The sequence below is a fragment of the Chionomys nivalis genome, chromosome 15 (genome assembly GCF_950005125.1).
Source record: "Chionomys nivalis chromosome 15, mChiNiv1.1, whole genome shotgun sequence".
Taxonomy (NCBI): domain Eukaryota; kingdom Metazoa; phylum Chordata; class Mammalia; order Rodentia; family Cricetidae; genus Chionomys; species Chionomys nivalis.
In genome coordinates, this window is record NC_080100.1 from 22868503 (window position 1) to 22895540 (window position 27038).

A 27038-nucleotide genomic window follows, 5' to 3' on the forward strand; every position below is an offset into this window, starting at 1 on the left:
GCCCCTTTATCACAGGATTTCCTTTTGAACTTGGAGTAGCTATTCATTTTGTCCATGCTATATATTTACATACAAAATAATGGTGACTGAGAGGAAACTATCTGATTAGTGGGCTAACAAAACCATTTAGAGGCATTTGAGTAGTTAAAAGTGGACTTTTGAAGATTATAAATCATTAATAATTTATTTCTAAAGGGATCCAAGTAATTATGGTGAATATCATAACACATTCTTCAATATATCTTCAAAGTCAAAGATGACATTCCCGGCTAAGAATTTAAAACTAAATAGCAAATGGTATTTGACAACCTGACACACACATACCTCAATATATAAACTCTAGAGACATTGGAATAAAAGTATGTTCACAGATAAAATTTATCTTTTTATGAAGATAATAAATAGGGGAAGACCATTTTCAGACAATAATGAAACAGCAAGATTGATGTTTTGGTCACTGTTCTATTGTTGTGAAGAGACACTATGTCCATAGCAACACTTATAAGAGAAAGCATTTAATTGGGGTTTGCTTAAAATTTCATAGATTTAGTTCATTTTCAACATGGCAGGGAGTCTGGTGTCAGTCAGGCAGACATGGTTCTAGAGAAATAGTTGAGAGTTCTACATCTGGATTCTCGGGTCGCAGAAAGAGAGTGATACGGGGCTTGGCTTGGGCCTTTGAAACCTCAAAGCCCAATCCCAATGACAAACTTCCTCTAAACAAAGCCTCATTTCCCAATCCTTCTCAAGTAGGGCCACTCCCTGATGACCGAGCACTCAAAAGTAAGAGCTTATAGGATCATTTTTATTCAACCCACCACAAGAGACTGGATAGGGAAAGAGGAAAGTAATAGCTAAGAATTTTAAAAAACATAATTAGAAAAAAAAACTATCTGCTATGGTAGAGTTTAGAATCTGACTTGAAAGACAAAGAAAAATATAATATAAAGCAGTAGGTTAATTATGAGACAGAATATGAAATCTAGGAAAGTGCTCATGAGTACAAAGCAAAGGAGAACTGGTGTGATTACAGTTGAGTGAGCTGTCGAGGGAGTGGCTGGTATTTCCTCCCCCAGCTGGGTGAAAACTTCTGGAGAACAGCTCGTGGGTCTTTATCCGAGGAGTGCTCTGAACACATTCAGCTGGAGAACTAACACACACATGGATAACTGCTGTCATTTAGACAGAAGGTACAGAGCTGGATATGAGATGTGGGATTTTTGATGATTCAAAGTTAGTTCAAATTATAAACAAACAACACCCAGCTGAAAAGAATATGCATGCTGTATGTTTATTTCTAGATCTATGCTAAACACTTAGTCATAGTGTTGGTGTCTCACCAGCTGCAGTAATGTTTATGGACATTGTTTTTGCTGTTGATTGCCTAAACATGGCCGGCACAAGACCACAGCAGCCAACACTCCAGCATAGATGAGGGAAGGGCTCAAAAGTCTCTGCCCCTAGCTGAGGAGCTACAAACAGTCTGTGGCTACTGAAAAGGGGAATATGTTTTCTTCAGGTCAAGCCCCCTAAGAAGTAGACTGCTCAAGACAAAATAATTAGCCCTGTACTCATATGCACATGAGCAACACCTATTTGATGTATGATTATGTACACTGCATGTGTACATAAATATATATATACATACACATTTATATTATGTACATATGTATATATATTGGATGATAAGAGTATATGTATTTAAGAGGCAGATGTGGGTGGGAGGAGTTCTTCAATAACCATGTGGAGGTTTTTTTTTAGGCAAAGACTCTCCAGATGCCATGACTAAAGTCACCAGAAAGCAGAAAAAGTCACGAAAACTTGATTACTACCTACCAGAAAGAAACCATCAGTTTTTGAAAATCTGGCTCAAAAAGTACCCTTGGCTTGTATACGATGAACTATTAAACATTATGTTCTGTGCCCTGTGTCGTAAGCACGGGGTGAAGTCGGGGGGGAGTCAAGTGAGTTTTTTCTACGGCACAGACAACTTCAGGGCTGAATTTCTCAGTGCCCACCACCTCAGTGAAGCCCATGCCAAGGCATCTCTGATGGAAGCGACAAGTGGTTCTCCAGTGAACAGAGCTGCCACTGAGCTAATGGTAAGGACCATGAGCAAAGTCACTCTTGGGAGAGTAGAGAACCTATTTAGATCATGCCATGCCCTAGCGAAGACTGGACGGCCCCTCAAAGACTTTCTTTGGATGTGTAAGCTGGATGATATGAAGGGTGTTGACATAGGCCCAGTCTTCAGAACTAATAAATCAGCAAGAACATTCACACATTACATTGCTGAAGTCGAAAGAAAAAATCTAAGAGAAAAACTAGAAAAAAGTAAATTTTTCTCGGTCATCAGTGATGGAAGTATAGACAGTTTAGCCGAGGATGTCACAATGGTCTATGTTCAATTTGCACACGCAGGAAAAGTGCAATGTCAGATTGTTGGGGTACAGTCAGTAGAACAGAAGGACCCCTTGACAATAAAAACTGTTATTGAGAAAACTCTAGAGATGAATCTTCAACTTAGGCTGTCAAGCCATGACTGGGCAAAGAAGTTAGTTGGTTTTGGAAGCAGTGATTCCCCTGGAATGGAGGGAGAGAACGGAGTGGCCCTGCTTTTGAGAGAAATACAGCCATGTGTGCAAAGTGTGTATTGCTTTGCACATCACCTAGAAATGGCTTATAAAACAGTGTTCCAGAGTGTCCCTCTGTACCACGACCTCATGGACCTCCTTACCAATATTTACCACTTCTACCGCCACTCTCCGCTTCTGAGGAATTCTCTCATAACTGCCTTCAGAGACCTCCACCTTCGACCTGTGATGCCTTCTCAAGTCAGAGGCAGACAATGGCTTCATGAACTACAGGCTGCCCTCCAGAACTTTCTAAAAGGATACCCAGCAATTGTCCAGCAACTGCATTCAGTAAGTAATTTTGAAATATGTTTTTCTGGAACATCAAAAAGTAATCCTACAGAATTCTTTGGAATAAGGTTTTTGAGATGGAGAAATATCTACCGTATCATTCCAAACTTGTGTTACAGGCAGATGAAGGCAAAAATGATACCGACCAACAGAAAGCCAATGAACTTCTAGATCTTCTTCTCCAAGCTGATATCATCAAATTTGCTCATTTCTTGATGGACATCATTAGTGTCCTTAGCGTTCTGTCCCATGCCAGTCAGAACAGAAATTCTTCAATTGCAGATATATTTACTACCTTGGAGTCAACACTGAAAATGCTCCAGATATATCTATCAAGGTGACAGGTTGAGACCATCTGAGGGTCTGTCAAGGAAGACAGTTTAACAAGGGGAATTCTTTTCCTAGTGGGCATCCATTTAATTCTCCACTTGGGTGATCTTCTTCCAGACCAGGGCCAAAAGAACGCAGGGTGGATTCAGCCACACACTTTCATGGTAACTGCCTCCAAGGGAGAGAAAACATCTCTACCGTGAGAAAGGTGGTTTTAACACATCTTATCAAGAGGCTGCAAGACTGTTTCAGAGATGCCAGCCTAGATGTGGTGAGAGCAACCATGATTGGAAGCTTTAAACTGTGGCCCACAAAGATAAATCAAGGTAACTCTCAGGCACCAGTGACTCTGAACTCACTGTTCTGTCGACTGCATGATGTTATTTTGGGTATGTGATATTTTTGTTTATCTGTATCGATTTCAGAATTTGGAGAAAAAGAGATATCCATTCTGATCTCACATTATGAACCAGTTCTAGAAGCGGCCAATGTGAAAACTGACGAAGTAGATACCGAGTGGAGCATGTTAAAATTAGAGATATATGCCAGGTGAATAGGAAGCAAACTGAAGAAAGTGACATGTATCAGTAGCTGGGTAAAGGCGAGATCTCTCAATCTTTCCTGTCCTTTCTCTTGCCTCTTAGATTTCAGAACGTTCGGAAGCTGACCTGGGATTTTGTAAACTCCATTTACTCACATAAATATCCAAATATCCTGATGCTCATTGACTTAATTCTGGCCCTCCCTGCAAGTTCAGCAGAACCGGAACGCGGATGTAGTCAGATGAAATGCTCCCACTTGCACATGGATGAGAAAACCAAGGCTGAGAGCTTGACAGACATCCTCGTCATTCAGCTGAACTCTCCAGACATCAGCAGCTTTGACCCTAGGAAAGCTATCCATTTGTGGACTACAAGAACACAATCCTCAGCTGCTCACGTGGGACCTGATCTGGACAGCTCCTCAATCTCAAGCCAAGATGAAAGAGATGAGTGATGCTGCTTACGTGATGTTGGCTTTGTTACTGATCACAACAAAACTAAAGAAATAACCTTCAAAAGTATTTAAAGTAAAGTAGCAGCCAGTCTTCGCCTCAGAGGCAAAAGACACTTGACATTTTCCAAATATACAAAGAGATACAAAGCAAAAGCAAAAGCAAAAAATAATAATAATAATAATTCAAAATCCCTTTTGTTTTGCTTCTGTTCTGTGTTTGCATGGTTTTATTTCAATTCCTGGGGTGAAGGCTGGTACTCCTAAACAATGTTTCAACGTCATCTTTCTGAGCATTTTTCTCGAAGGCTGAGTAGACTGATGCTCTTCGCTTGCTCAGACTTGCGAGACAACTGACTCTGGTTCCTGGATGCTTCTAAAGTCTAGTTACCTTGAGTAACTCACCATGCCAAACTGATGGAATTCTTTTTAAATTTATCTCTGAACAAATGTTGTCACTGAAACTGTTATCGATGGTGTCCGAAAGGATCGTATTCCTAAATGCCTTGGACAGCTGAGTAACAAGGTCAAATGTTAAGAAGGCTTTCACATTTCACACTAAGATGCCCATATGAACAAATCCAAGGTGAACCGAAAATAGCAAATTTTGCAACATTTTGTTTCCTAATGTTGCCGTGAGAGCATATTATACAATGGCTGGAATTTTAAGTGCTTTGCTTTTCTTGGTAGTTTTAATAGACTTTATTTGTGGTTCCATCTTAAAGAACATGTTTGATTTATTTATAATATCAGAAACTCAGTGTGGCATCATATATACTTTTATTTACAGGGAAACATTTACCCTGGAAAATGTTCTCATGACTAATATTAGATGCTTCTGCAAAATCAAAATAATATAAAGTTCATCTCTAAAAAAAAAAAAAAACAAAAAAAAGTTCATCTCTGAATTACCTGTGGATGTTTAATTATACCAAAAGAATAAAGGTGAACTCCTGCTAATCATCGTATTGCCTTACAATTCTTACAAAAATACATGTGGTTTGAAACATCGACATTTCAAAAGGATAACTGCATTTTCCTAGGGGTTGGAAGAAGCAAGTGTGGTTCATGTGGACTCAGTAATATGACGAAAACTCAGACATAAAAGGAAACATTAGAATGCTAAGTCTAATTCACCTTTGTTACTCCTGAAAAAGGAATAGCTTATACAGTGTACCTGACAAATACTTGGATGTATATAACTGGTCTCCCATAATTCTAGAAGGTACCTTGGCTCTGTGTGTTAGCCAAATGTTTTTGTTGTTTGCATTTATTTGTTCTGTTTCTGTATTTTTAATGCATGTGCATGCAACTTGGACTAAGCTCTAAGAAGCTGTGTCTTGTAGATAAACTAAAGTAGATTAGTGGACAGGAGCAAGGCAGTTGGATATTTAGTAGTATTTTAGAGTTAATTAGAACTTGTAATCTCATTGAACTCATTCAATAGCCATCCAAACCTCCCTGCAGTTAGAAAGCAAGCAATTGCTAACTGGAGGACAAAAGGAGAAACAGGTGCTACCTTTGTTGTGCCATCTCGTTTTCATGCATTTGAAAAACGAACTGTTTTACCTCTGTGTTCTGCTGGAGATAGCAAAAGTTATCATGGCTCTTAAAAATTCAAGCCACTTGGACTAAAACATCAAGGAAGATTTTAGTCTAAGGATTATGCAATTTTAATATTTTCTCAACCAGGAATGTTTGTTTGTTTTCCTGGAACACAGAGGAGACTCTTTGGAGAGATAACAAGTGCATCAGGATTTTTAAAAATGTTTTTAAAGTAGCCTCTTTCTAAAGTACAAGATTCAGTGGTAAATAATTAAGAAATTCAACAAATAAATGTTTCTTTGTGTTGTAGGCATCATAGGAAATAAGGCGTTCACTGACATTCTGCTTGATTTGGTGACCCTGAACCTCGGAACGAATAACTTTCCGAGCAGCTGGATGCACCTCACCCAGCCTGATGTAAGCATCTGCTCTGCTTAGCCTCTAAAAGCCTTTAATGCTGGCTTCACTTGATCTGTCAGTAGTTCTAAGAGAACTAATACTAACACAGTTGGTGGCACTAGCAAGAAGTCTATGAAATTTAAGTGAGTGAAGGAACTTGAAAGTAAGACGGATTATTGATGACCAAACACTGACACGTTTCAGGAACTGAGAGAGTCAACCAAATTCTTATCAGCTTAGCTTGCAGCTGTCTTAGCAAGAAGCAGTAGATGATTTTGAGAGTCCTTGTTTCCCACCATAGTCTCATAGATGCCCTAGGAAATACAATAGTTACAGTGCACTGCCGTGTTTGTTTGTGATGTTCCCTGTCTTTAACCTTCCACCGGTGAAGACGCAGGTTAGCAGAAATCCCATGAGTGAATCGGATGAGTAACAGTAAACAAAAATCAAAAATGTCAAGATAGCAAAAATAAATAAAAATCTTTTCTAGTTATTGACTGATGTGGATCAGTTGTTAGAACAGAAAATGAAAGTAAAGCCAAGCCAGAAATGGCTCTGCCTGCCAATACAAAATCCCTCTTCCCTTGGAACCAAACTCTGAAAGCCTTGGTAGGAGGAGCTTCAAGTTATTCCCACAAACACTCTAGTGAGATATTCCTGTGTTCTTTCAGTTGCAGGAGATAACTTCTTTATTAACAGTAAACTCAGAGTTCGTGGACTGGAGGAAGTTCTTGATGGTCACAGCAATGCCATGGCCCATCCCCCTGGAGGAGGAGCTCCTGGAGACTCTGCAGAGGTTTAAGGCCATGGACGAAGCACAGACAGGCACCATCACGTTCGAACAATATAAGCAGGTAAACCAGTAATACTAGAACCCTTTGTCCTAACAAGGGCCCAGCTCACTGATGACACATCACATTTCAGGTTGCTGTTGTGTTCCTTAGAAGCTCATATGTAGCCAGCACAAAGAGTCAAAGTCCCAGGCGGGAATTTGGCTTCTATCCTCAGGGAAAGCAACAGAAAAAGGAGAAGTAAGGGTCCTTAATAAAGTCACAAAGCCTTCATTATCCTTCTTCTGAGTTCTCAGCCAGTAGTTAGTTGCCCATGGGTGTATATCAAAACCACATGCAGGGCTTTAAAGTGTCTGACTGTCCAGTCCCCTAAACTCCAAGGAGTAGCAAGAGCAGTGGTGAAGAATGTGGTGGCTGGAGGGAGTTTTGTGCTTTTCCTTTGGAATGAGGGGATTAGTGGATGATGGAACTTCTTTTGACAGAGGTTCCTGTGTTTTGTTTAAAATGTCTATAGATATATACAAGCAGAAGTATCCTGTCTGATACTTCAGGTCAAGAGGTAGTTCTAAGTCACTGCCATAGATGTGGAGGTTAAAAACTTGGATGTGTGAAATCACCTAAAAAAAAGTGATGGGTGACCCAGAACACAATACCTGCTCACTCAAATTAGTGGGTGGAATGTAATGGTGGCTTCTTATAGAGCATGATTGCTGGAATTTTTAATACAGAAACCAAAGTACAAATTATTGAAGAAAATAATTGGTCATTTGGATGATAAATGGGGATAGATAGATGATAGATAGATAGATAGATAGATAGATAGATAGATAGATAATAGATGTCCTTCTAGCCATCAAGTCAGATATATGAACATCTACTCCAGTTTTTGAAAATTTGAATGTTGTGATTGGTGATGGAATTCTATAAATGACACAGGTGCCTGAACTACTTGCTTCGTCTCTACTGAGTGTGACTTGTTCCTAGTCCATATCACTAGAGACAACAAAGAAAGGAGTCATTTGTAAGGCCTTAACTTTGAAGCAGGGTAATGATCTGTAGGGAATTTTCTCCCATGTGGTTTTTCACTGAAAGCTTACAGAGCTTCCAGTCTTGTCTTGTTTAGATTAATAGGTGGCATCCTTTTCATTGGGTAGCCTAGAGGTTCCTGCACTCAGACACTGAACCAAATGATGAAGCACTTGATTCCTAATGGCTGATCAAGATGCTAGTTTTGCTAATTGAGCTCTGATGTATGTACTTCTCAAATACCAAATTAGGAATGTCGCACCTGCTTGCAATTTGTTATGATGACTTTCTTTGAAAAATGAAAGCAGTGGAGTAAAACCTATACTGTGCCCAGAGAGCTTAAGAGTTTTAAGAAACAGACATTTGTGGAAACCTTAGTTGTTGATTGACACAGGTTATTAAATTGAACATCTTCATTTTACAAATAAGGGAACAAATGTTGCTGGCAACATTTTCCAAAACACTGATTCAAACTAGAACCATCTGTTGGCGTGAATCCCTTCCCTTCCTACTCCCAGATAGCCCAGGACTCTGACTGTGCACTTGACTTTACTGCATGCCTTTTTCAGAATTCAAACATTAGATGGCTCACAAAAACAATGCTCTTTCATGGGGGAAAAGTCAAAACCATTTCTAGAGGAAATTTTTATGTCATCTATTGAATATGTCACATTAGAGCAATAAAATAACTGTGGTACTGAAATCAGCTTTTCTAGGAAGAAAAAGCTGTCTGCTGTGATTTCTCTTTGTCTGCCTCTCTCCTTTGACTACTTGCAAGTTCACCACAACAGCCATTAAGACTTGAGCCAATTTCTGAAGCTTCTAAAATGGAAGTTATTCAGAGAATGTTGTGTGGCTGGGTAATGAACATAAAGTCTTATTTGTCTTTTGCTTCAGGTCCTGTTGTCACTATCACAAACTGTCCTATGTATTGGTTTAATCAGACTATAGAATTGTATAGTATAGAAATGTACAAAATATAGAATTATATACTTTTAAAGCATCAACTCATCTTTTTACCAGTGAGAACATATAATTGCCACAAGCTCAGTCATTCAGATGTTCTAGGACCAAATTAAACACAGTACAACTTCTCTAAGGAAATGCCAATAGTCTAAATTCTTTAGTCAAGTGTTAGTATAACAGTGTCAAGAACGTTTTCATATTTTAAAGAGAAATAGCATCTATTAATCCAGTAAAGCAGTACACTTAACTGAATGTTGCTTCTCAGTTTAACCACATTCAGATTCAGTAGCTTAAAACTTAAAATTTCACACCACTAAAATTTTATGGTTGAGACTTTTGAGTTATTTTTGTATAGATTTTGTTGCTGTGTCTTTAAGTTCATTGATATTTTCTCCACAAAGTAACTTACTAATCAAGTATATTTTCCTGTCAGGTACAGTATTTTTTATTTCTATTAATTGTAGATGTATCTCCTTTTCAGCATAGAAAGAAACCCATGCTTCACATCTACAGGAAACACATGGTTACCATTAACTATTCCAGAAAGTGCAATCAATTCTTGGAAGAAAGAAAAAAAAAGCTTGGAGTATAGACAACGTAGTAACTCTTGGTGCAAGTGTGCATGTGTGTGTGTGTGTGTGAAGAGTTTATTAGATATAAAATTCTAGTTTCTCAATATATACTCTAGCAACTCAACACTTGTGTGGTGTTAAGTGGCAGACATGAATGTCAACTCAAAGTGGAAGAAGGTTGAGGTATAGTCAGGTCAAGGTCATGCTTAAAGGAGATGGATTAGAGAATCCTCTCTGCGGTGGTGTGATCTAAGCCTGGTCTAGAAAGAAGTATGGATTTTCATGAGTGAAAAGGAAGATAGAAGTCACCTTAGACACAAAGGACAATCTGATCTAAAGACTAAGATTAGACACCGAATCTGAGAAGAGACTGGTGTAGCAACATTGAAGGTCTGAGCAACTCAATGGGGTCACATAAAAAAGGCTGAAACAAGTAAGAGGGAGACTGGAAACAAAACCAAAAAAGCTGGGTGAGTGGCTTGCACATGGCAGAGGTCATGCGGCTATATAATAGTAGCAGTGAAATTGGAACAAAAGGAAAAATGGTGAAGGCATTCCCAAATGGGAATAGGAAGACAGTTTGAAGGTATGACCAGGATATGGGAAATGAAGGCTACTGTTATCAACACAGAGACCCCTCCAAAGTGTAGTCAGCAAGAACTTAAGATGAGGTCATAACTTCCAAGTGATTGTCACACTCCAAACACTAAAACATAGCTAGAACCCCTAGTATGTTGACTTTTATTTGTGTAATATATGTTGGTATGATAGCACTAACAAATACTTTATCACATATGAAAATAAAAATGGCAAAAGGATGAGATTCAAAGAAATGCAAATGCATCTATTGTTTTTCTCCAGACTCTCTGTGTCTTCTCTAGCCTATATTTTGGAGATCACTGGGTAGAGAGTAGAACAATACTGTTTCACATTTTGGCTTTTAGAGGAACGATTACATCTTTGCACAATGTGTTAAGGATTTTCATCATATGTAAATATTTTTCTTTGTTTGTAGGCTGGTTTATGGTTTACAGGAGATGAAGATGTAAAAATTCCAGAAAATCCCCTTGAACCATTGCCCTTCAACAGGCAGGAACATCTTATAGAGGTAACCAGTAAGATTCTTTTTGTTGTTATTATTGATATTTGAGATGATTATCATTCTGTAACTCAAATTCAGCCTTCCAAGCACAGGGCTTACAGGTGGAAACCACCACACCGATGTTAATCAGATCATTTTTTTATGCAGTGGTGAGCATGTGGCAGAATTCATTTTCTTCCTGTTCTTCCACTTGAGTTGAGGAATTTTCCCAATTCTGCCCTTGCTTCTTAGATCCTTTTGTTGTTTCCCCAAAGCCGAAGCTTTGATACTGATTCAGAGAACCATTCCCTGTAGAGAAATTCTATGGGGCCAAATTTTTCTATTAGCTATGTGATTATCGAAAACTTTCCATGGACTTGCTTGAATTTCAGTTGTTTTTTGTTTTGTTTCCCAACTATCATAATAAGCCATTCTCCCAATTTTAAAACTCATAAGCATTCTTCCAATTCTAAAATTGGGGGTAAAGATTCTATTATCTTTGCAAGCATTTTCTTTATCCACTTTCTTTGATTACGTTAAACATGGCGAGATGTTCAAACAATGTTGCCTTTGTCCATAAGTAACTTTCTGTCCTCAGTATGACATCAATAATAGCACTAAAATTTACTGCAATTTCTGAGGCCACATAGATGCAAAACCTCAAAATCTGAAGGCCACTCTGACTTCTATATAAATGATGAGTATTTACCTAAAAATAAATTCAAGGGTAGCCACATTCAGTAATATAGTAGAAAATCTAAATTGTAGACTTAGACATCACACCAAATTCATTATAATATATTGATGGTTCAGTTTCTAGTTAGTCATAAACTCAAAATTGCAGTACAAAATTGGATATAACTCCTTTCTAACATTTAAGTAAGCAATTCCCTTCAATTGAGCTCAATTTTTAAAATAGTTTTTTTTTTTACCTTTGATATCATAATTATATCATTTTCCCTTCCCTTTCCTCTTTCCAAACACTCCCACACACCTCTCCTTCATCTCTTTCAAATTTATAGCCTCTCTTTTCATTAATTGTTGTTACACACACACACACACACATATAATAACTCTAAATATAAACTCAGTTTTCATAATATGTGTTTTCAGGGCTGACCATTTGGTTTTGGATAAGCAATTAGTGTACTCTTTCCTGGGGTAGACTATTTCTCCCACTCTCAGCATTCCTTAATTACCTGTAATTCAACTTTTTTTTTTTTTTTTTTTTTTTTTTGCTCTCAGCATTTCTGCTACATGATAGCAGGAGAAAAGAAGTTGAAGGAGGAGCCATGTACTTACTGACAAGGTCCAAGATATGTGCTTGACCATTAGGGTTAATAGTTGTTTGTTGATGCTTTTAATATGAGACTGGAGGATTGAGATAAATTATCCTATGAATCGTTTCCTTTACGGGGACAAAGTTATCATTATGTGTAGACTAGCTGGCCTGGAACTTGCTGTGAACACAAGGGTGATTTTGAACTCACAGATATCTGCCTGCCTCTTCATCCTGAGTGCTAGGATTCAAGGCATGTGCCACCACACTTGTCTCTCATAGAAAGCCCTGGGAAGGTGGTTTCCACATGACTGCATGAACACGTCTCTCAGTGATATGAGCAGGCTCCTTGGTACTTGGGAGGGACGCTGCTGCTTGACCATCATGTCACATGGAAAATGGTTTTCGTGGAAGCTACAAGTTTTTAGACATGTCAATCCCAGATAGTGTTTGTAGCTTTTTATTCAGCACTTAGAAACACAGAACATGTACCTATGACTTTAGGAACAAAGAAAGGTGTAGCTCTAACATCCTGGTAGAAAATTCATGGAGGAAAAGAGACTGTGGAATCAGAAAGAGATATCCACATGGGCGAAGATGGCTGACAGCGTAGATGAGTGAAGACATGTGCACATGCTGTATGGTGTCCACAAGACAGAAAAGATGATCTTGGTGCTGCTTTCACACACACACACATGCACATAAACACACACACAAACATAAACACACACACACATGCACATAAACACACACACACACACTCGCATCCTTGGGTATTCTCAGCACCACCCTTAACATCTCAATGTTCATAAAATGCAACTGGTCCTAAACTGTGAGGTCCCCACAATATTACTTAATCCATACTATGGGCTTATTGTTTGTTTGTGTTTATGTAACATTTTACTCTCTGATAGTTTCATTCATATATATATATATATATATATATATATATACATATATAACTGTAATGAATATTAGCCTTTGCAGCCCTTATTACCTTGTTTCCTTTTCCCCTCTTCTCCCTACTGAAATCCCTTTTCTTTCCAATGAGTCAGTTTCTTACCTCCTATTTTGAAGTCTTTTTTGAATATACAACCCACTGAATTTAAATAGGGTTGTCTACATGAGCATGGGTGGAAAGGTATTTACTGGACCGTGGACAATTTGCTTAATTATACCACGGAAGGAATGGACTTACTTCCCCTGTCACCCTCAACAGGTTAACTGTCAATAAGCCCTTCAGAGAAGGACTCCTGAGGCCTTACCCCTCCCTTCTAGGATGACATGTTGATGAGCCTACTCTTGCATAGCTCTTGTGCAGGTAACCACAGATGCAGTGAGATCAGGAGTCCATCCGTGTCATGTCCAGCAGACACTGTTCCATAGCAAAATTAGCTCCTCATGAGCTGGTGTCTTACCATTTTTAAAGGCTTACAAAGCCCATGCCTAGTTCATTAAGGTACTCAATAAGCATTTGTTGAGTGGCTGAAGCAACTAATTAGTGTTACTTTGCATCTTGTAGCAATCGTTACGGAGTTAGTGAGTGGCCTGATATAATACCCACTTACTGTCACACACTTCAATAAATCTAGCTCAGACTTACCTGGATTCTCTGTTCATCACTACCCCGTCTGCCTCTTCACTACTACACTCAATCTGTTTTCTCTCCAGTTAAAAACTGTGTGTGTGACAGTTCTTCTTTAGGCTGTTTGCTGACTGTGAGAAAGATCCACCCCAGCTTGACTACACTCAGATGTTGCTGTATTTTGCGTGCCATCCGGACACTATGGAAGGGGTCTACCGGGCCCTCAGTGTGGCTGTGGGAACTCACATCTTCCGGCGGGTTGAAACGCCTATGCTGATCACAGACAAGGTAACTACATGGCACCAATATACCTGCTCTGGATTCTGGATGGAAGTGAGGACACCAGAAGAATCAAAACTCATGATAATAGGAACTCGCTTCATTTCTTCATCATATTTTCCTAGGTCTCCTAGGTTTTACCTGTACCAGGTCTTCCAGTAAACCTTCCTCAATTGCATTAAAATTGGGAAACTCAAATTCCTCCATATACGTTTGTAGTGAAATTAGCATCTGTTCGAAGTCCCTTGGTGGGGTTGAAGTTTGCTCTAAAAGGAGCAGACTAGACTGTGTTTTGCCAGCAGTGTCAGTAATGATAAACAAAAGGAAACACATTATTAACTTGACCCAAGTGTTTTAGAGTATGTATCTGAAGCAAACTCTGACTTCAGACATTATCCTCATGATTATGACTTTTGACACCATTTCAGCCTCAAAACCACAGGCATTGGCATCATTTTCCTCAATCGGCACAGAAACTTTCTAGCTAGTTTGGAAGTCATCGTACATTCCCCTATGATTTCTGAGAGACGTGTATTCCCTGGGATTTTCAGATTGACAGGCCTCCCATCAGGTACAAGGAAGGTAACATGCTTCCTTGGTGCCCACTTGATCTTTTTCTGACTTTTGGTTGCCAATCTGTTCTCACAGGGGCAGAATTCTGATGGGATTTCTGCATGCTTTGTGAGCACAGTCACAGAAGGCTGTTGTACAGACCCCTCAGGATTACAACAGTGCTTACTTTCTTTTAAGATATTTGTCGAAGAAGAGACAAGCTGGAAGACCCTTCACAACTTTCACCTGTGGGGAGAGAAAGGCTCTATTACATTTGAAACCACAGTTTGACAGTAAGAACCAGGCCAGGGCAAGGACAGACATGTACCCAATAAGATAACAGGGACATCTCCAAATGCATATGGAACTATTGATTCAAGAGCTAAGGATTCAACAGTTACATGATAGCAAATGTACAAGCAAGGAGTATTGGTCTTTTCTAGAGTCGAAAACTTCAGAATTTTTCCACTTAAGTAACTTAGGTATGATCATCTGTTCTGAGAATTGCATCTGTTACTTTCACAGTGGTTTCTCTATATCCCTGTAGAGATTGTGCTTCCTTTAAACTAATACTAGATTTGTAACTAATCCTGCACTGCAGCCTTCTCTGAGGTCTCAGTGAAATGACTGTCCCAGGGACAGAGAATTTCCCTGATCACAGATGGTGGCTGCCATTCGCTGTCCAACCTGTCCCCTCTGCTATCCATCTTGCTCACATGGTAAGGTGATAATTTCTGTGAAGCCATCTTTCACTTAGACCCAGAGGACTATATGGGGGCATGTTGGTGGGCAGTGGGTACTTGTCTATTTGGGGATGTTCGTAGGTGGTGGGCACTTGTCTATGGTGGGATGTTGGAGGGTGGTGAGCATTTGTCTACATATATAGATGCAGAGATACACAGAAATCACATAAAAACATAAAATTCAAACCAAAATATATATGCAAAGGACCTGTAAAGTTTAAGAAAAAATAAAATCCCAGACAAAATATTATATGGGACTAAAAAGACCTCCAAAGATACCATTAGGTTCATTTTGTGTTGGTCATCTACTGGTGGGCATGGATGCACCTGGCCTTAAGTGTGTTTTTCTATACACAGTGAGACTCCTTTGGGGAAAACTAATTTTTCATTTGTTAGCAGTCATCTTTTGGAGATGCTTCTGGGTTAGGGATGGGGACTTGCATACACTTCCATTCTCATCCTGGGACCCCATAGGGCCCACACCCGTGCAGGCTCTGTGGCACCTCAGTCTCAAGAGGCAATTGTGCCTTCTCCCTGTCTCTTTGCCCTTGGTCTTGACTTTCTTCTGGATATCCTTTCATTATACTTCAGAGGGTCGGAAGCTTCTCCATTCTTCAAGATCTCAGGAACCTATTGTCAAGGTTTATATGCAGTCCTGCCCTGATGGCACTAAGGACTTTCTTAGTGCGGCACAATTATACCCTGAACTTCTCAGCAGGATGAGCCCAAATAGGATGCAGAAGTATCATTGTTTCCTCAAACATTTAGTGAGCAGTTGTGTTTCCTGGGGGCCCCTGTACCTAGGTTATAGCAATGAATAAAAGCATTTTGGTAGGATGGTGATAGGTAATAACTAAATAAGCAAAATACAGACCTGTCAGATGGTAGATTTAAACATAAAGACTACCAAAAACATGGCAGTGCATGGGGGGGGGGGGTACAAGAGTTTGGATAAATACATTCTTCTTTGTGAAGTATTCTTACTATAATAAAAACAAAAACAAAATCAAACAAACAAGAAAAAATAATATAAAATAAAAAAAAACACCAATAGCACCTTAGAGAAGAAGTGGTTCATTTCAGCTCACAACTCTCAGTTCATAGTCCATCACTGAGGAAAGTCAGGACAGGAACTCAGGGCAGGAACCAAAGCAACAGTGATGGAGGAACGCTGCTTACTGGCTTGTTCCTCCTAGCTTCCGCAGTTTGCTTTATTGCCTGGGACTCCTTCCCAGGAATAGCATCATCATTCACATGGGCTGGAGCCCTCCCACATCAATCAACAATAAAAATTTGAAAATTCCCTGTAGATTTTGTGTACAGACGATCTTACAGGGGGATTTCCTCAATCGAGGTTTCTTCTTTCTAGATATATCTACAGTTGTGTCAAGTTGAAAAAAAAAAAAAAAAACAACCGAGACACCTATAGGTGTGGAAGAAGAGGCCCTGAGATGGGGGCACTTAGGAGAAGACAACAGGAAATACAAACGCATTGAGATGAAGCTGGAACTTACAGGTTTAAAAAAAGCAGCCATACCAGCGATGATATTGGGTGATATTTGGGTGAAGTGGACATTGACCAAGATATCTGGGTTTTCATAACAAAGAACTGAGCATGGACACCCAGTCATAGCAGAAAAAAATATTATCCATTAAGAAACAGTGCACTTTTAAAGAGAGGATAGTGATTATAGAGGAGAGAAAGCTTGAAATTCAACAGTTTATTATACAAGAGGTTGGTCTTTTATTTTGCATGGTGAGCTTTGTGAACCATTTGTGTATCATGGGCTTTCTGCACATGCTCCTGTTGCATGATGCTATGGTCACTGTTCTATTGCTATGAAAAGGCGCCATGACCAAGGCAATTTTTATGAAAGATAATATTTAATTGGGAGCTTGCTTACAGTTTCAGAGGTTTGATCCTTTAACAGTATGGCGGGAAGGATGGTGACAAGCAGTCAGGTATAGTGCTGCAGATGTAACTGAGTTCTACATCTGGAATTTCGGGCAGCAGGAAAAAAAATGGCATTGGGCCTGGTTAGGGCTTTTGAAACTTGAAAGCCCACGCTTAGTGGTACACTTCCTCCAACAAGTCCATACCTTCTAATTCTTCTCAAGTAGTGCTTCTCCCTGATGATCAAGCATTCAACTACATGAACCTGTGAAGGGTATTGTTATTCAAACTACCACACATGGAGTTTATGAGGAGTCACAGGTTACCTTTAGATACTCTGAGGCCCCTTTGAACCTGTGCCAGTGTCTCCGTACAGTACCAGCTCACTTTAGCAGGAGAGTTTCCAGCGTTTCTCTCTGCCACAAGGTTCTTCTCATAAGGTAATTTATTTCAGACATTGTCTCCCCCACTTTCATGGGTTAGCAGAACTGGATAGTCAGGGCTGAGGGGAGAGCCTGGCTCAGCTTCGCCTTTTGGGAGATGATGTCATTGGAAGAGCACAGTCACCCGTCTTAGATCATCTCAGGGTCCCTCTGGCTGCTCTTTTAAGCACAGACTAAAAGAAAGAGTCGAAATGAGGGAAGAAAGGAGATGTAGTAGTCCATGCAGGGCTTTTCCCAGCCAGTGACTCCTGTGGCCAGATTATCCCCGTTGCGTTTCTAATCAAGTCAGTCTTGGTTTCTCCAAAGTAGCTGCACATAGCTAATGGTCAGTATTTGTGAACATAGTTAGAAAAGAAGACAGGCAGTTTTTAAGAAATGGAGTCTCAGCTATAGGAGCAAAGAGACAAGGAGAGGGACAAATAATTCTACTCGGAGTAAGAAAGACCAAAGAGTGAGAGGCTATGCCAAAGCCATTACTATAGCAACATGCACCTGCTATGGTGGGTGGCGCCAAGCCACCTACAATAAATGGCCTGAATTCTTGTTGTCCCTGACTCGCTCACTACCTCATGTTGGTGTTCCTACCCAGGAAAGTAGCTTCATCTGCGAGCTGTTCTCAAGAGCTCTCTTGACGCAAAAGGATATTGTTTAGGAACTAAACTATTATGCAGCAGAAACCAAAGATGACTGTGGAGGCTGCGACATTTCTTTGTTTAGCCTTCAGGGATTGATTGTTCCAGACATGGAATGAACTCTAAGCACCTCAGAAACATAAGAGTTGCCCACCCCACTCACTCCCACTCATTCCTGAATAGTGTTTTCTCCCAATCATGCTATTCATTCATCCCATCCATCCCTGAGACCTTTCCAAATGTGTACTAGCTTCTTGGAGTCTACAAAGACCTCACTCAGAAATCAACTCCAATCAGCATCTATGCACCCTAAAGACATTCTGTCAAACCTCTGCTTTTACCTTCTGCCTATACTATTATGACAACTGGAAATCCCACCCCACATTTTATTCTTCTTTCTGTATCTTTACTGCCATTCTGCTTTTGTCCAATGAGGCCCAGACCCTCTGTGGAAAGCCATGGTTTCTTAGGTAATTTTTTTAAAGGTTCAAGAATGTACTAGCTTTGGTGAACTTAATCCTTAAGTGAGTGAAATTTGGGGGAAATGGCTAAGAATTCTGGAACGTCTGTGATGTTAGACTTAGGAAATTGTTAGTTGGCAGCTCCCACATGGTTGAGGTGGCAGCATGTTTGAGACCCTGGAGTCGGAAGCAGGTACACTCCTATTCTCTCTTTCACTTGGGCTTTAATTCTCAGAACCAACACTTTTTCCTGTGTCAGATTAGACCTGATCCAAGTGAGTAAGAGAAATTCATGGTCAGAAAGTTGCACTGGCATCATTTCAGGGGCATGCTTATCGAAAGGCTTTGAGGTCAGCATCCAAGAGTCAGAGCAGTAGAACACAGTGCTCAAGAATGCCGCCGTCCTCTGTTTAAACCTCATGGATCTCTCTGTTCTAATGACGTGGGTAAATATTCAAAAGCACTGGCTTTTCTTCTCACTACTAACACTGGTTTATCTCTCGGGTGTCTGTTGGCGTGAATCCCTTTTCTTGAATATGCCTTTTATACTCATGCCTCTAAGAACACAGGCTGTTCCTTCCATCCTTTCCTCTCTAACCATTCGGCCATAATGTGTATTCCAAGTCTAAAGGACAAAACAACAGGAATTAAAAACAAAAGAAGCCTCTGACGTTAGTAAGAGAAGGACTCTTTTTCCTAAAATGTTGGGCGTTTAAATTATTACATTTTGGATTAAAGATTATTTATTCCATGATGCGTGTATTGAATCTTTAAAAAGGCAGTATGTCCTAACTATGCAAATGGTGACAAGGAAGCCAGATTTTCCTAACCTTTAAACTGCCTGCACATCGAACAAACTAGTGATTTGTTAACCCACAGGTAGTGTCTTTACCCTGTTGCCACGGTGCCTGTGCTAAATTTCACATAAATGCCATTCATTAGGTACCTATTCAGCAAGAAATTTTATGTCCAATCGATATTCATCTCACTCTAGCAAATGTTTTGCTGACCTTAGAACCTATTGATGAGTAACTGTAAAAGTAATCACCAAAGACCCAAAGCAAAGACACTAACACCTGTTTCCAGATTCAATTTCATGCTTTTCAATCATTGTAAGTAAAAAAGAGGTAAAGAAATATATATTTTAACAAGTGTGGAAATATGTATTTAATCACCTGCGATTAAATATTCAACTGCAATAACCTCTTTTTCAAAACTTAATTAAATTCTATATTTACAAAATACATAAACCCCCAGAAAAAGCAAGGTAATCTCTCTAAGCTAAAACAATTGCAACCTCATTTTTTCTCTGGTAACAGTCCCTCCAAAATCTCTATGGGGACACATAATTGCCCTCGTGCTGTTATGTGTGGCTTGTCACATTTATTTAGAAAGCTCTTAACTAACAAATAATGAATCACCTGCATTGAGTATTTAAAGACATCGACACTCTCTTAAATTATAAGTTCCCCATTTCTAATGGTAAAGGAAAATCAGAATCCATGTGTTCTCAGATATCTGGTCAACTAAAATTCAAAACTACATATTTCTCTATGCTGAGTAAGTAAATACTGATTATTTTTTTCATGAGCAAAAATACTCGTGTGACCCCATATTTACAAATTTACTGCAGAAATTCTGAAGAATAAGGAAATCACTGAATTTACCCCATTGTTGATACTGTAATATAATGTGCCCTTTATTTTATTGATAAGTAGTCATATAACAAAATGATTCTATGTTTTCTGGGAATTTTATAACTTATTCTGTGAATGCATTCCTGTTAGGGTAGGTATCCTTCTAAACCATAGTTTTTTACAACAGAACTGGGTCCTATCACAAAACTCTAATTTGTATCACTTTTCTCCACTTTGGGGATTATAAATCACCTATTTTTACTGAATTAACTTCTATATTCAAAACTTCTTTATCCACAAGTATTCAGGATCATTCCTAATCTGTACCTACGAAATCAAGATATACAATTACTTTTGTGACTTTCAGTATTTAAGATGTTGTTACAGAGGCAACATTGTCTTAGCTATACATGAAATGAGAGCATCTGAAGTCAGGCCTCTTGACTAAATTTTGGAAAGCATCAATAATAATCCCAACCTGACTTTGGAAATTAACTTGCCGTAACCTCAATTGAAATCAATTTCAAACAGTAATTCTATCATCTATAGACATTTGGGAATCAATTAAACTAATTTATTTCTTTGTACCTTTATGAGAAATGTTACGTACCTGGTCATGTAGAGTACCTGGTCATGAGGGTTGCTTAAGATGAAAGGGGCACATCACACACTGGACCTCTGGATACTATGAGCTAAAGTGCTCTAGGATTTTGACACTGGTTTTGAATGTAACAAGTACATTTTCTTCTACAGTTTGTTTAGTGGGTTTGTGATAAGCACTGGCCTTCCTGTATACAGTTCTCATGTAATGAACGGGTGGGTAAAATATTTCTATTGTTGGAAGCACTTCAGTCTGGCTTAACATCATTTGATTTGACAGACCTCCATCTCCACTGTGAGTCCCAATGAGGAATTTCCTGAGGCCGAGGATGTCACAAGAGAGGAGCGGGAACTGAAAGAGGAGAAAGAGGAGAGGGACCAGAAGGAAGAAGAAATTCCCGAAAATGCAAATCCTGAAAAGATTTCCATGGAAACACTGCTCAAAGTGTTTGGAGGAGGAAGCGAAGTCTTGGACGCTAATAGATTTGCCAGCTACCTGAAGATAGAGAACATCTATGCAGAGGTTGGTTAGACTGTTTGCATGGAATTCCTTCAGGAACACACTGTATTGTGGAGCGCTTATGCTGAATTACTTTATTATATGAATCTACTTTAAAATAACTTCAAGATTGCAAAGTAAACTAATTTCACTTTTGTTCCTTTTTTTTTTTTTAAAGAACTTCATAAAGACTTTTCAGGACCTGGGGGCCAAGAACCTGGAGCCAGTTGAAGTTAACCTTCTCTTGAAACATCCTTACATTCAGGACCTGATTGCAAATTACTTAGACTATAAAATTCCTGTGAGTACAAGTCGAAATTGTCCTAATTTGGGTGGTCCCAGCTAAAAGCATGCTGCGCATCCCTATTAGGAACTATTAAAGAAGAACAAGCTGGCCTTGCCCAGAGCAGTCAATCTCTAGTGCACAATTGAGGCCATTCTCAGTACTATGCATGTATGTACCTAGTACATGGTGCCACCTTGGCTATATAGCAGAGGGCTGTTGGTAGGTTATAGTTAAAACCAGGTATATGAACTACTAGGAATATGAATGGTTTTGGCCAAGCAATGATACTTGTCTACAATAGAAAAGTGTAGAGCGTGTTTCTCAACCTTCCTTATGCTGCATCCTTTAACACAGTTCTTCATGTTGTGGTGATTCCCCCCAACTATAAAATCATTTTCATTGCTACTTCATAGCTATAATTTTGCTTCTCTTATGAACTGTAATGTAAATATCTGTGTTTTCCGGTGGCCTTTTAGGGGTTACAACTCACAGACTTTGAATCACTGGTGTAGAGACCAGGACTCCTGCTGCCCAAAAGGACTAAGCAAGACTTTAGTCTTCAGCCAAGTGCGGGTATAATCACCATTTTCAAATCATGGCATATATTGTCAATATGCTAATATTCTCATGTTAGTGTATTAGTTTGCTTCCTGTTGCTGATAAGGCACCTTGACCAAAAGCAACTTAGCCAGGAAAGGGTTTATTTGCTTTAGAGATTACAGTCCATCATCATAAGAAGAATCTATGATAGGAACTCAAGGTAGGAGCGTGGAGGCAGAAACTGAACAGAAAAAGTAGAGGAATGCTGCTTGCTGGTTTTTTCCGTGTAGCTCACTCAGCTTGACTTTTTATACAACTCAGGATTGCCTGCTGCAGGGTGGTACCAGGTTGTCCTGTACAGAGATTATGATTATTTCTGTGCAAAATGTTTTGGTAGAGATTAGCTGGTAACATGCACAGAAAACATATAAATTGCTGCTATGAATTTTGTTCACTTTCGAGCTTCTATCCTTGAGTTCAATAGCAGAGGTTCCCATGGGGAGGGGGAATGAAATGAGTAACAAACATGACTTCTGCCCACACAAAAATTCCACTTATATTTACAATATAATTTTTAAATGTAAGAATTGTAAAAGAGTGACATCATGTAAACAAATCAAGTATGAAATTATAGTTCTTCAAACTGTGACTTGTGTGTACCAGAAGCATAGAAGTAACAGGCTACAAAGAAAGTAGAGACCATTAGGATTTTACAAGGGATAAGAAAAAAAAGTCTGCATATCTTTTCTTATTGGGATGGGATGATGTGGGCGTCCTAGGTAGAAGGTAGGCTTGGATCAAAGAATAGAAGCAGGACTGGATGGAAGAGGAGGGTCCGACCCCTTGAAAGGCTGTCTGCAAAGGGTAGAGGGTGATTCCAATGATTTAGTAAGAATCATTAAAACTAAAAAAAAAAAAATGAAAGCAAATTTTAAATATAATTTGATGAAACAATTGAGGAATCAATAGGCTTCTTCGTATGGGAGTGTGTTACTATTTCTTCATCTCTAAATATTTCCGTATCACTTAACATGTTACCGTTTCTTTTTTAAAATAGGGTGAGTTCAATATCTGATTGTTTCAACACAATCTCACCCTGCACAATCTGTTCCACATATAAGGGGAGATGTGTCATCTGATCTACTAAAATAATTACTAAATCTCTTAGAATAATGTATAATAGAATTCATTTGCTATTACCCAGACTAAGTAAAAACATAAACTAACAGCCCAATTATTTCCTCCCTTAATTGGAAGAAAACCACATACAAAACCTGGGTAAATCAATGGCCCTTTTCAGGGCCAGAGATGATTCTGACCAGGTTCCTCTCTGAAAGTAGAAGCCTTGAGATGACCAGCTTTGAGAGTCAACCTCTGAAGAGCTGCAAGATCCCCTGGAAAATCTAGAGGCTACACAATTCTTCTAAATGATATATTTCTCCCACTTTGAAAAGTGTTTATTTCCTATAAGGTAGTGTATAGTCACAGTAACACTATGAAATCTTTTAAACTGGAAGACAGAAGCTGGGTGACTCCCACATAGCGAGGACTGCAGAGCAAGGAAGATTGATACTGCAGGTCTTGACACCAAAGTAGGACTTTCACAGATCTTCCTTATGCCAGAGTGTAACAGGATGTCAAATATTCCAAGTCACCACCTACTGTATGCCAGGAAAATTTTGATACCTTGATCACCAAAACCCATTTTGTACAATCCCAACAACTTCTTAGGTATTCAATTCATGCTTTTTCTGGAAACCCATCCTCCCAACCATTGTGTAGTTAAACAGGTGCCTATGGTCAGTATCACTTAATACAGTAGAGAGCCAGTTCATTTCTCCATTAGCTAGTAAGCTATTAGTGAGTTAATTCAGTGGTAGGATGCTTCTTTATAAGTCTGAGTCAGATCCTTAAACTCTGTGCCTGACCCCAATAATCAAAAGACAAGGTGAAAAACTGTGATTCTCACTGGTATAATTTTATCAATAATAGTTGTGCCAATGATCTGGAAAGCATAAAACAGGTATTTGAGATCATAGGGAGGTCTTGTCCAGTACGGCATTCCATTCTTATTTTTGATAATCAAAACTGAAGGGAAGGAGGGAGGGAGGGAAGAAAGGAGGGAGGGAGAAAACAGAAGTAAACATTGCAGACTTGGGGGGGGGCTCTCATACCTGTGCTGTTAGTGTTTGCTCCAGATATCCATGTACAAGTAAATAGATCACATTTTTAAATGAACCTTAACCACAGTGATGTTATTTGAAGATCGTTCAAGATAAGAAGAGCAAAACCTAGAGTGTGGTTTTTCAAGGTTAAAAAGTTGTTTGCTATTATAAACAGTGGGAAGCTGGAGGCTGTTGCTTAACAGCTCTGTGTTTACAAGGTCCATGTTTACAAGCTACAACATTAAAACATATTTTAAGAAGTGGATTATATGTAATGAGCAAAACACCTTAGTTTTGCTCCTGTTTTAAGGTGCACTGGCTCTGTGCTTATGAGTGTGAGTTATAGAATCTTGGAAATACGTGGTGCTGGGCATGTAATCTCACAGTATCCTGTGTTCCACAACTGTAACATTGAGATAACTACCAGCCTTTCCTCATGGAGCTCGTGTATGGATGGAAGAAGTTGACACACACAAAGTGCTGAGCTCAGTTCCTGGCAGATGACTGCAGATACCACTACTGATAATGATACGGGATATAGAAGTATCAGTACCCAAGAAATCTTGCAATTGAAATGAAACATACAAAGTTATAGGTAGACAAATGGATGGCTAGCCTCTCATCTCTTTGTCTAGAAAAAAATTTTCCCTGGAAAAGATCCAAAGGACTAACCAAAGTCCCAGTGAGAAACACAACTGTAACTTCCAGATTTTGGTGCTGGATTTACAGATTATCAGTTTACATCATATATTTACTTCTCCTTTAGACCTCATACAAAGAAAGTATGTTCAAAAGTATTCTTAAACTATTAAGAAAAATGTGTTGGGTAAATGTTACCAAATTAGTGAGACTACCATAACTCCATTGCTGTGGAGCAAATTTTTGTTACAAAAACGTTGGCAAACAGAACAGGATAAATTACTTTTCTCTAAGAACAACTTAACCCAAACCATTTCTTATAGTGAGCACATGCCAAATGACTGGGGTTTGTGTGGAAATCTCCCAAACAAAGCACGTCTCCAATGGGAAATAGAAACAATTCTTTTAGTGTTAAAATCAAAGCCTGACAAAGAGAGTGTCTATAAACACAGACCCAGCTTCATGCAAGTGTAATCATAACTAGAAAGTTATTTTTATCCCACTCTGTCTCCAAGACATCTGATTTGAAAATACTCTCTGCTTTACTTTTATCTTTATTACAACATCCGACACCTGCTTCTATGCTTTGTTTGAAGAACATCTGTCTGTGCCCAGCATCTGACACCATCGGTCCCCTCTCCAGTCACTGCCACTGATGGTTATGACCCCCTTTTTCGTCTTGAATTTAGCCAGAGCTGGCTGTACCTGGAGCACATCATGCCATTTTGCCCATGCTGGGAAGTGTCAATCTCTAAACTCATGCCTGGTCAGCCTGCCCTGTAGAATTGCCCCAAGTGGGACCTAGAAGTCAATGGGAGCTGCTGATCTTTTCCGCTTAGCTTACTCAAGGTTGACCTCTGCCTTTAAGGAAATCAGTGTTTTGAAGGAACAAGATCCCTCAAGGGAATGGTTCAGTGTGCTTCCTGGCAGTGACTGACAGAATGGCAGATATGGAAGCCAGGTTAGAGAGTGAAATAGCCTATGTCTTCACGGTTAAGATGACCACAAGCTGAAAGCTGTGGAACTCAGCTCTGGAAAAAAGAAACTTACATTCTTAAAGCACTTTCTTAAATTTTGAAAAAAAAATTAAAGTTAAAACTAGCCTTCACTATGCAATTTTTGTGTTTTAGATATATGCTAATATTCATTCTACATGTATAAGTTTACATTTATTTTGAAAAAAACTGTGTTTAAATTGCTAGAATATTGATACATCTGATAGTAAGAAGAAAATGAAGAAGTAGAAAAGTCCAAGGGAAAAAATCTACTGCTCAAACTTTCTATATTTAAATTTCTGTGTAGATGTGATTATTTTGGCATTATAACATTCCTTTAATAAAGTATGAATACTGTCTTATTCATTAATAGGAAAATAATCTTTTGGTTTACACGCTATATGATAGAATTGAGTAATTGCTTTTATAAATGTTACTTAACATGACAACTCCATTATAGGACTACAAAGAAGAATTTCTAAAACCCTTAGATATCATTTCAGGGATATAACTACATGGTTTCAGAATAGCATTTACACTAAATGGTGAACATTTTTATCAAGGAAACAAAAGAAAAGAGTAAATGACAAGCCACTAGCTGTTTAATCACTGCCAATACAAGATGTTCATCAGTCATAACTTCTTTATTTTTATTTGTAATGTCTCTTTGAATTTTCTCTCTTAGGATATTAAAATGATTCTTCAAAGGAGTGACCATGCGCAAGGCAGTGATGGAGAAAGGTCACCCTCAAGACTTACAGAGGAAAAGAAATGAAGGCTATCTTTTTTTATAATGTAAAATAAAGCTTCATACTCAAATTGACCATGGTGTTTGTCATGTGTATTATTGCAGCTGTAGGAATGAGTCCTTCTCAGTTGAGAATGAAACTTTCCCAAATCAGAAAACATTTTAATCTTAAACCTCAAAAAAAGAGATAAAAATATAAAATATATAAAGATGAAATTTAAGTGATTCTGGAAATATAAATTACCAGAAACAATACACTCAAAGTAAATGCACTCATGAGCCATGAAGACTCCCTATGGGAAGTATTACATTAGCAGAATATATGGAAAATCCTTCCAAAATTCTGTATCAGAACAGAGCTTTTCTTCATTTTCCAGTTCTTGCTTTATATATTATAAAACTAGAATGTTCATCCTCGTAGCCAAGAAGAAAGA

General features: G+C 38.8%; 1 protein-coding gene across 1 annotated transcript in view; it reads left to right on the forward strand.

Annotated features, from left to right (window-relative positions):
• Spef2 (sperm flagellar 2) overlaps positions 1 to 26631 on the forward strand; it is a 144354-nt gene extending 117723 nt beyond the window's left edge. The window contains exons 31-37 of the mRNA XM_057789943.1: positions 6103 to 6209; positions 6863 to 7045; positions 10562 to 10654; positions 13600 to 13779; positions 21013 to 21255; positions 21410 to 21532; positions 26542 to 26631. Of these exons, the coding sequence (XP_057645926.1) occupies positions 6103 to 6209; positions 6863 to 7045; positions 10562 to 10654; positions 13600 to 13779; positions 21013 to 21255; positions 21410 to 21532; positions 26542 to 26631 (1019 nt within the window). The remainder of the gene's footprint in view (positions 1 to 6102; positions 6210 to 6862; positions 7046 to 10561; positions 10655 to 13599; positions 13780 to 21012; positions 21256 to 21409; positions 21533 to 26541) is intronic.
• Positions 26632 to 27038: the final 407 nt, after the last annotated feature.